This window comes from Vombatus ursinus, unplaced genomic scaffold (genome assembly GCF_900497805.2).
Source record: "Vombatus ursinus unplaced genomic scaffold, bare-nosed wombat genome assembly UNPS02004573.1, whole genome shotgun sequence".
Classification (NCBI taxonomy): Eukaryota; Metazoa; Chordata; class Mammalia; order Diprotodontia; family Vombatidae; genus Vombatus; species Vombatus ursinus.
In genome coordinates, this window is record NW_020944351.1 from 744,566 (window position 1) to 762,554 (window position 17,989).

Here is a 17,989-nt window from a genome sequence, read left to right on the forward strand (position 1 = left end):
AGCAGGTCACCTACCCTCTCCAGTGCAACTGGGAGACTCTGGACCCGGGGGTTTTTGAGGGCAACCGAGAAGTGTAGTCGATGCGGGGCGGGGCAGGGGGAGGGTGCGGAGGGGAAGACGGGCATGCTTACAAAAGGGTTAAGCAGGTCCGGTATGAGGGTGGGATGACAGTTTGGAGGAAGAGGACTTGAAGGGGGGAATCTGAGTACTGGCCTTGATGTAAAGTGACCTGCAGAGTTGGCTGCCCGCTTTGACAGGTTGTGTGGCCTCCCTGATTCTGAGCAGCGAATGTCAATGTGAAACTTCCGGAGCTTCAGCTTAACACCTGTTTCGAGAGGCATTGAGGGATTTGCCCTCCCTGTAATATCACAAAGAAAGAACCTACACTAAAGCATATTTTAACTGACAGTTTAATGATGAAGCCATTTCTCTTGAGGTGATTGGAAGTGATTCGTAGTAGGAAATATTGTATCATTTACAGAACCTAAAGTTAGTTTCCAGGAATACTTTGATGCACTGAAGGATCTGTGATTGTACCCATACGAGCCAGTGTGGGCACTCCATCTAAGGATACAGATCACAGTCCTTTCATTTAATGCCAGCCAAAAAAAAAACCCCTTTGAAATGTAGTTTAGATTGAGGAAATTGTAAGATTAGAAGACTTAGGAAATTGTGTAATCTTAAACTTTAGTGTTGGCTTATTAACTGGACAAGTCATGTATTTTTAGACTGACTAAAACATTAATGGGATTCTTGTATATATGTATTTCCCAGATCTTTTCCATCACTATTTTATAAGTAGCATTTTTCAAAATTCCATTTGACCAGATAGGCAATTTATAAGGCCTTGTAGTTGTGGAATTCATCAAGAATATCCTATTTAAGCACAAAATGAAATATGGAACAACCTGTTGAACATTTATTTGTATCAACTTAGGTGTATATGAACTATTTTGACCAGTGTCCTTTTTCTTTGTTAATTTTTTTTTAATTTGAGGGAAGGATGGCTTGGTTATTTGAGGTTGTTTTCATATGGTTAAGATCAGAAGTTCAAAAAGGCCCAATGCTTCTAACAGAGACTGGCCTATGACTTTTCAGATTTGAGGAGCAAATAACATATAATAACAATCTTGACCAAGATTTAGACTGTTCTAGAAATGTACTGTTGCTTCTTGAATCATGAGATACATAGTTCTTTTGTGTGATTGTGTGATTGTGAAGTATTCATTTAAGAGGCAATATGTGCTAATGCAAAGAACAATGGGGTAGGAATCTGGAGACCTCAGTCAGTCGCTTAACCTGACTACAAAAGAGAAGGTTGAAACCTAGAGTCTATGATAATAGCTGAAAGTTTGACAAAAAAAAAAAAAAACAAGTAAAAATGTCTTTGATAAGGAGATTTGGTAACAGTTCTTCTTATTTTCCAGTGATAATTCACAGATTTTTCAGCCTTATGTAATCCGAACCCGGAGGAATAGTACAACAGTGATGAACCGTCACAGTCTGGTAAGTTTCTCAGTAAATATCTGAATTGCAGAGAATGTACTGACCTGCATTGGTTTCCTATACATATGAAATCACAGGTCCAGTCTCTATCCCTATCTGAACTGTTTAAAGACAGGAAAGAAAATATTTACCCTTCAGATATAGCTTTTCCTTATAATTAAGTGCTAGATATGTCATAGTAGCAAGAAATTTAGCATTCGGCCATTGTTGGAAAAAGCTAATCAACCTATGAGATTGTTGTTTAATGTTTACTCTGTAAGTAGCAATTTTCAATTTTAGAGACCTTGTAAAATTTATCTTCTATGGGAATTTGTGTTTTTAGGAGTAATTATCATTTGTTGGTATATAATTCTAAAGGAAGTCAATATTAATTTTAAGTTATACCTCACAATGTTTCTAATTGTCCCAAGATGAAAAAAATCAAATAATAGAAAATTATATGATTTGATGACTCTCTATGGGATTATACTACTTTAAAAATATATAGACCTTTTTAAAAAAGTTTCCCCATTATGTTTTAATGTTCTCTGAAGATTTACCACAAGATTTACCAACAAATTTTTTTTTTTACTACTAAGGTTCTTGAGGAATATATTATTCCATTACTAGCTGTTAAGAGTTAGAAGAAATTAGAATGTGGTTTTATTAATCTATTTTCAATAATTCCCCCAAACACTGGGAGGAAAGGAGTTTATTTCCTAGGGAGTTCCATTTATCAGTGATATCACAAATCAGGTTCCTATTTCTCTCCCTATCCCCAAACATTAAACATCTCCTATGTATTGAGCACCATTTGAGATAACAAATGTTTCTCATGGAGGTTATGATGTAGGGAGATGAGACAACTACTGTATTTCAAAATGAAACATAAGGATACATACAAAGTACAGAGTTATCCTGAGAAGTCTAAGGAGGGAAAGATCATCGAAGTTAGTGGCAGGGAAATTGTGGCTGTTTGAGAAGATAGCATTGGAATTTACTCGGCCTTAAAAGGAGAGGTTGATTGGCACAGTCACCAGCAGCAAGAATTGATAATATTGTTGCAAGCAAAAGAGGAGACAAATAGAATGAAAAACAGAAAAACCAAAAGCACAGCAGCTGAAGCCATTTAGTATAGGAGCAAATGACATATGATGACAACTGAGGACATCACAATGGAAACCATGATCAACAAGCATAATAATGAAACTATGTCATCAAGAAGAGTTTAAATCATACTTAATATAATAGAGTTCTCCACTTAATTGGTTTCCCCAATCTTGACTAGGTGAGATAGCATTGTGTGTGTAGGGGAGCAATAACAACATTAAATGACATTAAAAAGTAGCAACGTTAAACATTAAAATGGGGGAAGTAACAACATTACAAAGGGAAGATTGCATTCCTAAGTAGCCAAAATTCAGGCTATAAAAGTTTAAAGTCAAGTCTTTAGAAACTTGAGAATTGAGTGGGGCTTGGCTGCTTAGGTACACTAAATAGAGCCCTCCCTCCCCAAGGTGTTAAGACAGGACACATCTAGTTGGGGGAGAGACCCTTTAGATTTGTAGCCATGCAGAGAAATGGGGAGGGCCTCTGCTCTTAGAACAAGAAGGAATCCAGTGCTATATTGCAAGGTGGATAGAAAAAAAACCTCATCTTTGTATCCTCAGAATTCCTCTAAACTCCTGTCATCTCTGTATTGATCTTGAACAATTCAGATCAGTTTGGATATTTTGGGAAATGGGGTGGGAAGGGATTTATGGTCCACAGCTGGGGAAGGGTATAATCCATCTTTCCAGAGGAACAAAGTTAAGTACTGGAAAAATACTGAGTCCCAGTTCAGTGTGGTCAAGAGAAAGGGTAATTGCCTCCTGGAGCCCTGGACTGTATATCCAAATTCTCATTTATTCTGAGACACTGGATAGGTAGGGTGACTAATGGGATGTGACTTGACTTGTAGCAGTTGTATAAGTTTTAAAATCTTGAAAATACTTAACATCTCTTCTGATATTTAGCAACCTGACCAACAATATGACCTAAATTGAAGATATATGGAGAACCTGACTTTAGAATGAGTCTTAGCTGTAACACATGAAGGACAAGATATTGATTGGAGAACAGTTTCATTGATGTGCTTATATTCTATTTGAGAGGATTTTTTAAGGTTTCCACCTAAATTGGTTGAAATAACCATTTAGTAAATAAGCACCTATGATATACAAAGAAATCTGGTTTTCTAGCTCATCTCGGAGTAAAAACAGCAAATTAAATGTAGGTGTTAGAGACATATCAGGAAATCAGCATCAGGAAATGACCAAATCATAAAAAGCAGAATGTTAAAAAAGAATAGTATTTCCAGGCCACTGAATGTAGGGTCAAAGGATGCCTGGCACTGAAGTAGCCTCTGGAGACATCATTGTAATTCAGCCCAGTGCAATAATGGGGTTTGTAATACTGCCCTGAGCCATGAAGAAGAGATTAAATTATGTTTGACATAACCATATTGATAATGAAAATAATTAATCCTCTAGAGCATTGGTGTCAAACTCAAATAGAAACAGGAGGGCCCTAAACCATACATAGGATTGCTGAGGGCTCTGCATATTGACCTAGTGGTAAAATGTAATATTATCTGTGTTTTATTGAATTTGTATTTATTTTGTTGTATATTTCTCAATTCCATTTTAATCTGGCTTGGGCCATGTTCAGGAGTGTAGTAGGCTGTATGCAGCCCGTGGGCCACATGCTTGACACCTCTGCTCCAAGAGCAACCAGTCTGTTGGTATTCTGTGATTGAAGATGTCTGTTGCCAGTAGACCTAGTGCCAATGCAATGCCAATGCATTGGGTAGATCCTGGGGGCTAGGGGGAATTTATAGAACTGGACAGTAACTCCTGTTTCCAAAGCACATTCTGCAGGCAAATAATGTGAATAGGTAATGCAAGTAAAAATGAAGAAACTGAGTCTAAGAGCTTGTGACTTGACAGAGCTGGAATTCCAACCTTCAGGTCTCTTGGCTAACAAGTCCAATGCTTGTTTCATTTTGCCAGTGTGCTGCTGAGAATTGCACCTTTGCTACATCTGTTTCAGGAGTTGTGTTCCTTGACAGTTCTATTTAAGTGGTAGATAGTCAGTTTGTGAGGCCTTGTAAGAATGTATTTCATCAAGACTATTCTATTTAAGCACAAGATGGAACAACTAGAAAGAGCAGCCATCGCCCACTGAACATGTGTTCAGTACATGAGCTACTTTGATTAGCTAGGTCTCCTCTTGTGAGATGAAAAGGCATAGGGGGAGGGGCTTCAGTCTTCACAGTTAGAGGGGCTACACCAATGAGACCACAGATTGAGCAAATCGTAAAAACACAAGGTATAAAACAACCTGGTTTCCCAGCCCACAGCACCTGAAGCTTCAAATTCAGTGAGGCTAAGGGTGATTAGGGTTAGAAACAAGCACACTGGTTGTAGTAAAAAGTGATAGATCATAGTCTGATAGCAGAGGACATAAACTTAATGAAAAGCAGATGGAACTTAAAATGCAGAGCAATTTGGTGCCATTTAGCTTAGGGAAAAACAGTCTGTGGCACCCCAGTAGCCCCTGAAGACATAATACTGTACAATACAATAACTTTTGCAATGACCTTGACCTATTGAGAAAAGATTCACTTAAGTTCAGTATAAACTGTTTAAGACAGGGAAATGTGTATGTAATATGTTTTTAAAAGATTTCCATTCCAAGTGGTTAAAACCTTAAGAGGGTGTAAGCAGATCAGTTTTATTATCTAGAAAAGTCATGTGGAACACTTAGTTGCCAAAGGTGAAATATAAGTTAGGTATTATTTGGATTTGTTTTTTCCTAGCCAAAAAACATCCTCTATTCTAGTACTTGTGTCCTTTGTGCAAGGTACTGTATATATGGAATTAGAGAAATTTGAGGGCTGAAGGGGGTGCCACAAGAGATGTGGAGTCTAATCCATGCCAGAAATAGAATCCCTGCCACAATACACCTGACAAGTGGTCATCCCATTTTGACTTGAAGAGAGAATTCACCACTTGCCTGGCTAGCCTGTTCCACTCTTGGATAACTCTGATTGTTAGAAAGTTGTTCCTCACATCCAGCCAAGTGTTTGTCATTTCAACCCATTGTTTCTAGTTTTGCCTTCAGGGGCCAAAGAGAACAAGTTTAGACGCCCCCTCCATGTAACAGCCTTTAAAATACTTGAAGACTGCTTTCATGTCCCCACTGATTCTTCTCTTTGCCATGCTAAACATTCCAAGTTCCTTTACTTGATTCTTGTATGGTGTGGACTTAAGGTCGTTCACCATTCTGGTTACCCTCTAAACATTCTCCAGCTTATCATCAGTGTCCTTCCTAAAATCTGGGACCCAGAACAGCACTCATTATTCCAGAAGTAGTGCAACCAGGTCAGAAGATTGTTCCTGGAAGAAAGGCCCTTCAATTTAGCCTAATATTACATTTATTTTTTAGACTACTACTGAGCCTTTCTGTCTGTTATAAATCCCTAGCTCCTTTTCAGATAGACTACTATCTAACCATATTACCTGGTCTTGAACTTGTGAAATTGATTTCTCCAACCCAAGTGAAAGACTTCATTTACACATTTTCATTAGATTCAGCCCAATTTTCAGATCTCTCCAGATCTTTTTGGATGCTCAGCCCATCACCCAGTGTATAAGGTATCCCTCTTAGCTTTGTGTCATCTGCAGATTTAATAAGGATGCTCTTTATGCTTTTATCTGAGATATTGATAAAAATGTGAAACAGCACAGATCCCTGGAGCACTGCATGGGAGGCTTGCTTTCAAGTTAACGTGAAGTCATTAATGGCTATTTCTTGAGTCAGGTCAGCTCCGAATCCATCTAATTGCACTGTCTAACCTAACCCACATCTCTCCATCTTTTTCTTCTTATCAGGCGATTTGCTAAGATCCAGGTAAAATATATCTATAGCATTCCCCTCATCTACTGTTTTAGTAAGGGTAGATGATGATATCGGTACTGGGAACTGATTGGTGAGGAAACTTCCCCTATCAGTGCAGGTAGGTGAACATATTCCCTGCAACTTAATAGTAATAATATTAATTAGCATTCACATAGTACCTACTACTCACCAGGCACTTTACGAATATCATCTAGTTTGATCCTCATAACAACCCTGGGAGGTAAGTGCTATACCTGTCTCCATTTTACAGTTGAGGAAACTGAGGGAAACAGAGGTGAAGTGATGTAATCACACAACTAGTAAGTGTGTAAGATTGGATCTGTCCTCAGGTCTTCCTAACTCCAGGCCCAGCATTCTATTCATTTTGTCACCTAGTTGCCTCTAAAGTCCTAGAGAACTGTCTAGAGGACTAAGAAGTTAAAGGGACTTGCCTAGGGTCACACAGCAGGTATATGTCAGAAGCAGGACTTTAACTCAGGTCTTCCTGGCTCAGATGGTCTGATATAAACTCCATAAATTAGAGGGTGATAACAGGTGGACCTTAGTGCTAATTGTTGTAGAGTATGGCTGATGAAATCTCTAGAGAGAAAAGGGGTAGGAAGGAAAGAGTCTTGACCAGAAAAAAGATCACATTCAAAGCGAAACTGTCCCCCAGGCAGGATGTAGAAAAGCTCTGGGAAGGATTCAGCCACCCCTATCCAGGAGGGAGGAGGTAGCAGAAAGCATCAAGTACCTCCAGCCAACCCTGCCTTCCACAGGGATTACACCAGCCACCTAGGCTTCAGGAACTCTTGGTGACGAACACCAAGGCCAAAACTATAACCTTAGAATCACAGGATTCAGAGCTAGAAGCAACCTTGGAAATTATCACCATTATAGATGTTATTTATCTTCTGTGAGTTGAGAGTGGAACCAGAAGATGAGGTGGGTGACCCATAGCAAAAGTGAGAATGACAGCTTGACAGTCTTAAGTATTTCACTGTTATCCACAGAAGATTAAATGACCCAGAGGAAGGCCTCTCGAGTATTGGATAGATATTCTACAGAGGCCTTTTAGAAGGGCTGGGCAGAACGAGAAGGCATGGATAAGCTATGATCTGTTCCGTGGAAGGAATATATACATCATTGAGGTCACAGATCTAGCAAAGTCTCAAAAGAGGAGAAGGGACTGTAAAATTCTAGTATTTCATTGTGGCTGCTAATTTTCTTTTTAAACAAAACAGCCGACCGTATTGGAATGGCTAACAAATCTACATACCAGGAAGTTACAATGTATTATAGTGGAAAGGGCAATGGACCTCGCAACCCTGTCCAACAATCCTATCTGCCAGGTCTTTGGATACTTGAGGATGGTAGTTCATCTGGGCCAGATGACTTCACTTCATCAAGCAATCTAATCTTGGGGATTGGCTCCACTTCGGTTCTGTCCTTTCCAGTCCTGCAGTCATTGTCCTTGACAGAGTAAATGGAAGCAGTGTAAGAATTGAGCTGCTCTGCTTTCTTTTGATTGTTAATTGTCATCCAGTCCCTTTGATCATAAGTCCTGTCCTTTCTTGGATCCTCCTCTTTTTCCGACATCTCTAAAACATCATGCCTTTTATTGTCTTGAGCTTTCCTTGCTCACCTTGGCTCATTTTGATTTAGCGTTTCTCAAGCCAGGTTTGCTACTTAAATAACTGTGTGACCTTGGACAAATGTCTTAACCTCTTTGGCCCTCAGTTTTCCCTTTTGTAAAATGGAGATAATGTCTTTAAGCATGTGTTTCTAAGACTTCTCCATAGAGGATCTAGCCAGCATTTAATGTCATTTAACATGTCTTGTTCCAGCCAGACACAGCTATGTAACTGAAGGAGAGGCACAGTTGTTGTTAGTATTCTTACAATTCTTAGTAATAATAACAGCATGAAAGGCAGCATCGTTTCATGGACAGAGGGCTGGCCCCAATCATGAAGATCTGGATTTAAGTCCTGCCTCAGATACAAAGTGACTGTGTGATCCTGGGCAAGTCACTTCACTTTTCAGTGCTCCAGGAAACACTCTCATATTCTACATTTCCCAACAGTTGCCAACCTACATCTGTGGAGAGACTCCCAACACCATTGAAATCATAGGTCTGGACCAAATCCCAAACCCAACTACATAAGTAATAAAGATCAGAAATCCAAGGCAAGAGTGACTTGCAGAATGTGCCACACAGTTTTGCTATTCATAAAAACATTTGCAGATTTGTAAATATTGCTTACAGTATCTTGGGGTGGTAAGAAAGCTGGAGAAGCAGGAGAGCTAGTCTTAGCTCTGCCACAAACTGAATGAATGACTGTGGGCAAGACACTGCTTCTCTGGTCCTCACTTTCATCCTCTGTAAAATGATGGGTTAGACTAGCTCAGGAGTGGAGGAATCTGCCGCCTCAAGGACACATGAGGCCCTCTAGGTCCTCAAGTGTGGTCCTTTGACTGAATCCAAACTTCACAGAACAAATCCCTTTCATAAAAGAATTTGTTCTGTAAAACTTGGACTCAGTCAAAAGGCCACACCCTACGACCTAGAAGGCCTCATGTGGCCTCGAGGCTGCAGGTTCTCCACCCCTGCACTAGCTGATCCTGAAGGTCCTGTCCCACTCTACAATTATCTGCTTCCATGAGGGGCCATTAACTCAAGGTCTTTAAAAGAGTGAATGTGATCTGTGGACCTTTCAACTTTTATCTGGTCCATCTCTATTCAGTTGTTGATGCCTTCAACATGATGCTTTCCCAGGAAAAGGTAGGTGCCCCTGAACTAGGTAGAAAACATTTATGTTGGCCATGATATAAGCTCCAGAGAACAGGACAGATGTGGTCCTTGCTATGAAAAGCTGACAGAAGTAGTGGATGTGGTGATGCATTGATGAAATTATGTGCCCAGCACTGTGCTGAGAACACTGGGGGGATAAGATTGAGAGCTGGAAGATATCTGTTCCAGGAGTTTTTAACCTGAGGTTTGTATATTTAAAAAATAAATTTGATAACTGTAAATAGATTTTTAACTTTTTAAATGTAATTTGTTTTCTTTGTTTTACTTGTTTGTTTCTTTGTATTACTTTGTATTGTATTATTTTGTGCATTTAATAACATTATTGTAAGACTTCATAGTCTTCACTAGACTGCCAAAGGAGTCCATGCTACAAAAAGATTAAGTCTATTCTAACTTCCTTATTTTATGATTAGGAAACAGAATCATGGAAAGGTCAGGTGATTTGTACTAGGTCTAGTTAGTAAGGAAAATTAGGATTTTATCTTAGGTCCACATGCAGAAGCTTATCATCTTTTTGGTGCAACAAGATTTAAGAGACATGTATATAATGTCCAAAGCATCCTGGTAAGGGCCTGTTAGAGCTTTTAAAAGAGCGACACCTAGTGGTCTTTTAGGAATAATCTGTAAATAACAAACTTTTTTTTTTTATCTCTTTTCTTGTAAGTCCCTGAATTCCAAAATGTGCCTCAAATTCTTTTTAGTAACTTGGTCTATTTTTGTAATATATCACTAAATTTTTGCTCAGTTACTTGATTATGTATTTAATGTCTTAGAAGAATGTTAAGTTTCTGACATCTTTCTCAAGACTTACATACTAGTCATAACAAGTGACTTGGTATTTTAGTTTGCCTGTATTCTGGCAAACTAAATGTACGTGTCCTTTGGGGGTGGGGGGGTGGGACACGACAATGACCTTATGATAAACTGGCTGTCATTGTACCTAAATTCTTTTTTGACTTTTTTTCCTAGCCTCTTTTCAATAATTCTTGTTTTTGTTTTCTTGACTCTGTGTTTAAACAGGGTATCCCCAGAAGTCTTAGTGCAGTCTGTGACCTATACTAGCTTAAAGCTATGCTAAGACTTCCTAGATACTCTGCATTTGTAGCTTCTTGTTCTCTTGCTCCTTTTTTCTGCCCAAAAATGCCATTAATACAGGGATCATAGAATTTTTATTTTCATTCCTTATCCCATCATTACATGCTTTCTTTCCCATTATCTACTTCTCCTGAAGCACTATTCTACATTTATCAGCCTGATGTTTTCATCCTTTGCCAAATCACCCGTTCAGAGTTTAGCAGTAAAGGTTTTCCCTTTTTGAGGAGTAAGAAAACAGGAATAGAAAGAGTCAATATTCTCAGATATTCAGATGGATCTGTGATGGTGATTTGGGATGTTCCCCCTAACCCTGTAGATCACAGCTCATTCTGGCCCGCTCACTTAACTTGTCCGTGTCCTCCCACAAGGTAGCCACCGAGGCTCTGTTCAATTTTTCACTTTCTCCTGACATCCTGAAGATACCAGTGAAGCCCTTGGGCTTGCGGCCTCTCTTTTTTCAATACATACAGAATTCCTCAATTGTCTCTAATCTCCTGACCTTACTCATACACTTTACTTCAGTCACATATGGGATGGTCAGACCATGACCCTCTGCTTCCTTAATCAAAATCTGTGACATTCCTTCAGCTGACCATAACCGTCTGTAATTTTATCTCTCCCTTTCAGCCTCATACCTTGCCTCCAATCCCTTCACTACTCAATCCTTTCTCAAGTTACTACCCTGCTTTTGACTTCACTTTCTTTCCTAATCTCATTCCTGTAGTTAATCCATTCAGCTCTCTACTGTCTACTCTTGAATTCCTCATTCCCTTGTCTGTCCTTGTTACTACTCATCCCCCTGCAGAACCCTAGTCCTGCATTACTCCTGCACTCTGTGTTATCTGTTCCTACTTGTGAGATGCTGAGCAAAGCTGGAGGAAGTCAAACAAACAATGGTGCCAGCTTCATATAGTATAAATGTGTCATCCAACTTCAACTGGGCCATCCCTGCAGGAAGGGAATCCTTTTATTCTTAACTTAACAGATTTTGTATCTTACTCCCCACAGATACTGTTCTAAACCTCTTTTCTCTTCACACCTCCCAAACCTCCCTCTCCTCCCTGGTATCAGCTGAGGAGCTCAGCTCTTGCTTGACTGAGAAAATTGAGGCCCTGTATCATGAGCTCCCTCTCCTCTTACCTTTCCTTCATCTCCAAGCCCTGACATGATCTTCCACTCTTTCCTCCTTTAGCCCATTCTCTGGTAATGAGGTTGCTCTTATCACTGCCAAGTCTATCTCCTCTGCTTGTGAACTTGGTCCCATTCTATCCCATCTTCTCCAGCAGATGATACCATAGTGCTTTCATTTTTAACCTCTCCCTATCTCTTGCTCCTTTTCTCTCAATCCTTAAGAAAGCTTCACTAGGCCCTATCATCCCCCAACTATTATCTTATATTTCTACTCCTTTTCTCAGCCAAGCTCCTAGGATATGTCTGTACTCATTGCTTCTACTTTCTCACCTTTCACTCACTCCTCAGTGCTTTGCAGTCTGTTTGCCAACCTCATCAGTCAGCTAAAACTACCCCTATCTAAAGTTACTAGTGGTCCCATAATTCTCAGATTTGATGTTTTTTGGATTTTTGTCAGTCCTCATCCTTTTCTGCTATTGATCCCTGTCTTCTCTTGGATACGTTATCCTTTTTAGGTTTTGGGGACAATATTCTTTCTTGCATTTCCTTCTCCCTGTCTGATATGTTCTTCCTCAGTCTCCAGTGCTAGACCCCATATTTATGAGCACTAAGAGGGGATGTTCCCTAAGGCTGTAGGTGACCTCATCAGCTCCTATGTCTATACAGGTGACTCACAGATCTATATATCTAGCCCCAGTCTCTCTCATTCTCTTCAGTCCTGTATTACCAATTACCTATTGAACACTTCAAAATGGATGTGCTAGAGATATCTCAATTCAGCATGTCCAAAATGGAACTTATTATCTATCTTCCTTCCCAACCTAGCCCTCTTCCAAACTTCTCTACCTTGGGTTGAAGGCACTCCCATTCTTCTAGTACCCCAGATTCTTAACCTTGGGGTCATCTTAGACTCCTCACTTTCTCCTTCTCTATAGCCAGTCAGTTGCTCTTACTCCAGCCACATCTCTTACATCCAGTCCCTTTTCTTTACACGTATAGCCACTGTCTTAGTTCGGACTCCATACTTTTCACCTAGATCCAGGGCTCTTAACTTTTTTTGGGTTGTGGACCCCTTTGGCAGTTTGGTGAAATCTATGGACCCCTTCTGAAAGTAATGTTTTAAATGAATAAAATAAAATGCACAAGTTTATAAAGAAAAGCAATTATACCATCATACATTTATAAAAATATTAAAAGAACAAGTTCACAGACTTGAGGTTAAAATTATCTTTTAAAAATTTAAAAATTTAAAATTAGCTATCTTTCTGGCCTAGATTACTACAATAGCCCCTTAATTGGTCTTTCTGGCTCTAGTCTCTCCCCATAGGGAAGGGGAAGGGAATAAACATTTATATAGTGCCTACTATGTGTCAGGCACTGTGCTAAATGCTTTACAAATATTATTTCATTTGATTCTTTTTTTTTTTACTCTAGGCATCTTTTATTTATTCAAAGGATCTTTAATTTCATCAATGCATGTATCAATGCTTGATGAAACCCATCTATATCTTTTCTTTTTTTTTTAAGTTAATTTATTTTTAGTTTTCAACAATCACTTCCATAAGCTATTGAATTTTAAATTTTCTCCCCCTTCCTCCTCACCTTCCTCCCCAAGATGGCATGCAATCTGATATAGGCTCTACATATACATTCCTATTAAACATATTTTCACATTGGTCATGTTGTAGAATTAGAATTAGAACCAATAGGAGGAACCACAAGAAAGAAGAAACAAAACAAAACAGAAGAAAGGAAAAGAGCAGATACTATGCTTCGATCTACATTCAAACTCCATAGTTCTTTCTCTGGATGTGGATAGCATTCCCCATCATGAGTCTTTTGGAGATGTCTTAGATCCTTGCATTGCTGAGAAGGGCTAAGTCTATCAAAGCCAGTCATTGCACAATGTTGTTGTTACTGTGTACAATGTTCTGGTTCTGCTCACTTCACTCAGCATCAGTCCATACAAATCTTTCCAGGTTTTTCTGAAGTCCACCTGCTCATCATTTCTTATAGCACAATAGTATTCTATTACATTCATATACCACAGCTTGTTCAGCCATTCCCCAATGGCTGGGCACCCCCTCAATTTCCAATTCTTTGCCACCACAGAAAGAGCTGCTATAAATGTTTTTGTACATGTGGCTCATTTCATTTGATTCTTACAACAACCCTGGGAGGGGGGTAGGTGCTATTATTATCCCCATTTTATAGATGAGGAAACTGAGGCAGACAGAGGTTAAGTAACTTGCCCAGAGTCACCCAGCTAGTAAGTGTCTGAAGCTGGATCTGAACTCAGGACTTTCTGACCCAGGCCTAGTTCTCTGTTCACTGTGCCACCTAGGTGCCCGAGTGATTTTCCTTAAGTGCAGGTCTGACCACGACCCTCCTCTAATCTGTAAACTCCCTTGGCTCCCTTTAGGAAAACCATAAACTGTTCTGTTTGCCCCCCCCCTCTTTTTTACAAATTAAATTTTTTATGTTTTTTTTTCCCAATTAACAAGCATTTATTTTTTCTCTCCCTCCACCTCCCTGCAACAACTCTGGCTTTTCAAACTCTTCACAGCCTGACCCCACCCTGTCATTTCAGGTCATTGTCCATAGCTCCTCTTCCCATACTGGGGGATTTTTTTCCTCTTTCCGTTCCTTACACATGGAAGTCCATCGCTGCTCCCCATGCCCACAATGTGCTCCCTTCTCACCTTTGCCTCAGAGAATCCCTTTCTTTCATCTAGAGGGAGCTCAAGCACCACCTTGTCCATGAAGTCTTTCCTTACTCCTCCCTGATAACTTCTATTTATTTGGATTTACTCTCTTTACTTCTACTTTTACTTTTACTTCTATAGACAGCAAACTGCTATTCTTATATTTAGGGACTTAAATATTCATATTGATATTCTCTAAAACACTCAGTTCATTAACTCGACCTCTTTGACCTCTTTCATCACTTCTCAGTCACACATAAGATAGGCCTTACTCTGCTCTCACCATTGCTTATAAATGTTCTGCCTCTATGATCCAGAATTTTGAAATTCCTCTGACCATAATCTATTCTTCTATCCTTCCCTGTGTCTCTCTCCTCAATATCCAGTGCCTCCACCCCTCTCTCTTTTGCTATTGCATCATTGCTCTGGCCTCACTGTCTTCCCTTCCTAATCTTAACCCTACAATTTGTTAACAAGGCTAATGGGCCAGTTAATCTGCAAAGCATCATAGTTTTTAAAAGGGCAGCATTTGGCCAGGTATAGTAGCACATACTTGTAATATCTCCTTGTAATATCTTGTGGCTCTCCTGAGCCTAGGGAGTCTGAGTTTCAGTGGTCTAAGTTGTTTGCACTAAGTCCAGCTTCATTATGGTGAGGCCCTTGGAATGGTAGGGTCACCAGACTCCCTCAGGAGGGATGAACCTGCCCAGGATGGAAACTGAGCAGCTCAAAGCACCCATACAAGTCAGTAGTCGAATTGGGTCTGTGATGAGTAGCCCTTGTACTTTCAGCTTAGGAAAGATAGGGCTGTGGAGGCCATTATTTATTTGGGGGAGTGGGGGAAGAGCAGGGGTGGCAGTGTCACAAAGGCGACACCTGGTGGCCATTTAGGAGTAATATTTAAACATTTGATTTCTCAGATTTTCTATTTAATGAAGTCTCTAGCTGCTTAAACTTGCTTTATATTCTAGTAACTTCTGTAGATTTTTTCTAAGATTTCCTTGAATTGGTGAATTATTTGATCAAATGTTTGATGTCTTAGGATTGATTAACACTATTTTCCTCAGTGCTAGTGTGTTCATCTCACAACTCTTACTGTTGTTGCCTGTTTACTTTATCTTTTATACCCTTGTCTGTTTTTAAAAGTTCTTAATTATAGATTGTCTGCCATTGTTCAGTTTTTGTACCTAAATTCTTTTCAAACTTTCTCCCCAACAACTTTTTGATAATCTTTGTTTTAATTACTTCTCTACTTCTCTCCAGTATTGACTGTTTATAGTAGTCAATACTGGAGTGGCTAGGTGATGTGGTGGATGGCGCTGGGCCTGGAGTCAGGATGACTTGAATTCAAATCCAGCTTCAGACACTTACCAGCTGTGTGACCCTGGGCAAGTCACTTAACCTTTGCTTGCCTCAGTTTCCTTGTCTGGAAAATGGGAATCATAATAGCACTTGCCTCCCAGGGTTCTTGTGAGGATCAAATGAGATAATATTTGTAAAGTGTTGTTCAGCCCAGTGCTTGGCACATAGCATGGGCTATATAATTGTTAACTATTATTATAATTATTAAGTGCTTTTCAAACCTTAAGGTACTATATAAATGATAGCTATTATTGTTGTTGTTATTATGTTGTCACATTTGCTGATGTGCTGGTATGAAGGGAAACCTCATTTGTGTCTTCAGTTGCATTTTGCTGTAGTGTTTTGGAGTATTTTTTGATATGACTGTCAGTTGTTGGCAATTTTTCTTTGAACTACTTGTTCCTACCCTTTGACCTCTCATCTACTGGGTAATGGCATTTGTCATCTAAATTACCTCTGTGACCTCATGCAAGTCACTTCCCTGCTCTGTACCTTGATTTTTCTCCTCTCTAAAGTGAGGAAGTTGGACTGAATGATTCCCTAAGTCTCTTCTAGCTCTAACTCTATGAACCCGTGTGTACTGTCTATGTTACCTCGTCCAGCCCTCTACCTGCCCAGGTCATTCTCCCACTTTTCAGAACTCCATCATTTGGCTCAGTCTTCTTATCCACTCAAACCCCTGCTGTTATATTTGGGGATTTAAATCTACAGGTTGGTGTTCCCTCAAACACTCTGTTCACTTGGCCCCAGCTTCTATAATCTATAGCTTTACTACTGTCGACACACATAATAATGCTCTTATCCTTGATTTGGAAATATTCTGCCTCCATGAACAACAAGTCTAAAATTCTTCTTTCGTACCTTCACCTCCAGTGCCATGGCCCCTGCTTTGGCCTCACTGTCTTCCCTTCCTAGTCATGATCCTATAGTTAACAAGGCTAATAGACACGTAGTATTAGGCCAGCTAGTCTATAAAGCATTCTGTCTGGTAAGATACCTGGCAGGTTTTTTTTTTTTTTAAGGACTAATCCTTAAATATTAAACTATTATTCTCACATTTTTCTACTTAATAAAATAAGCTTCAAGACACGTGTCATATTCTTCGAGTAACTTCTGTACACTTTGCTAAGATTTCACTAAATTGATCAGTATTTGATTATATGTTTGATGTCTTAGGATAAGTTTCTTCCCTCGTGCTGTCCTATTGATATCACCTGTCTTTCTGTCCTATGTACTTGTTTTTTTACAAAATTGATATGATGATCATCATTCAGCTTTTATACCTAAATTCTTCTTAGCCTATCTCCCCTCCACTTTCAGAGAATCTTTGTTTTCACTTTCTCAATTCTTAAATTGCTAATATTTGTAGACTTTTCTGTTCTGTCTCTGTTTTGTTACTCTTCTGCTTCTGCCCTGTAATGAGCTTTCTACATAGGATCATAGAAGCTCTATTTTTTTGTTCCTTATCTGAGCATTGCTTATTTTCTTTCCCATTATCTTCCTGTCTGGAAGCAGTGTCCCATATTTGTTAGCCTGACATTTTTGTCCTTTGTCAGATGCCTTAGAGAGCCCCTTCAGAGTCTGGCCCCTGAAGGTTTTCCTTTTTTGAAGAGCCAGAACAGAAAATGGAGACATAAAAAGATTTATAATGAAGTAAAAACTCCCTTTCAGCAAATCCTTTTCTTGAATTGTCTTAATTAGCTACTGCTCTAAAAACTTGTATACTTTCTCAGTGTTCTATACCATTTATTAGCTTACTTACTGATCAAGGAAAAATTTAGTAAGAATTATAACTTAGGACATAAGGGTTTGCCTGGAATCATTCTGTACAGTTGAACTTACCACTTGGTTTAATAAGTGACAGTGGTATATATTTTAACTGTTAGAATAGTTTGAGATGCATATGAATTAGAACTTAATAACAGACATTTGTCACTGGGTATGTTAGCTTACTCAGCAGCTTGGTTTGGTGCCTTGGAAGTAGTTGTAGATTTGGAGTTACAGGACCTGGGTTCAAATCCTGGATCTGCCACTTGGTTTCCCATTTGGGGCAATGCACTTCACCTCTCTGAGCCTCAGTTTTCTCCTGTGTTAAATGAGGGAGCTGGACTAGATGACTTCTAAAGTTATTTCCAGCTCTAAATCCAGCCCATGATCTGGTCATGCAACCACAGATCTTGGGGAGTTATCTTCATGCCCCCAAGTCTTTCTCTCTTAACGAGTTGAGCACTTTGTTTTCACAGTTTTCTTATCTCCTTCCTGCTCTTATTTGGGGACTTAAGCATTAATATTGATATTCCCCTCAAACACCTCCTTCACTCAGCTCATTAACCTTTTCAACTCCTGTGATCTGTAGCTTCACTACAAACATAAAAATGATCCTATCTTTGCTCTTACTATTGCCCATAAATGTTCGGCCTCCTTAATCCAGATCTTTTAATTCCTCCATCTAATCACA

At 39.4% G+C, this 17,989-nt stretch overlaps 1 protein-coding gene across 2 annotated transcripts in view; it reads left to right on the forward strand.

The window, feature by feature from the left end:
* FAM122B (family with sequence similarity 122B) overlaps window positions 1-17,989 on the forward strand; it is a 45,910-nt gene that overhangs the window by 717 nt on the left and 27,204 nt on the right. For both annotated transcript variants that reach the window (XM_027838032.1, XM_027838041.1), the window contains one exon: window positions 1,428-1,506. In XM_027838032.1, coding sequence (XP_027693833.1) covers window positions 1,428-1,506 — 79 coding nt within the window. The remainder of the gene's footprint in view (window positions 1-1,427; window positions 1,507-17,989) is intronic.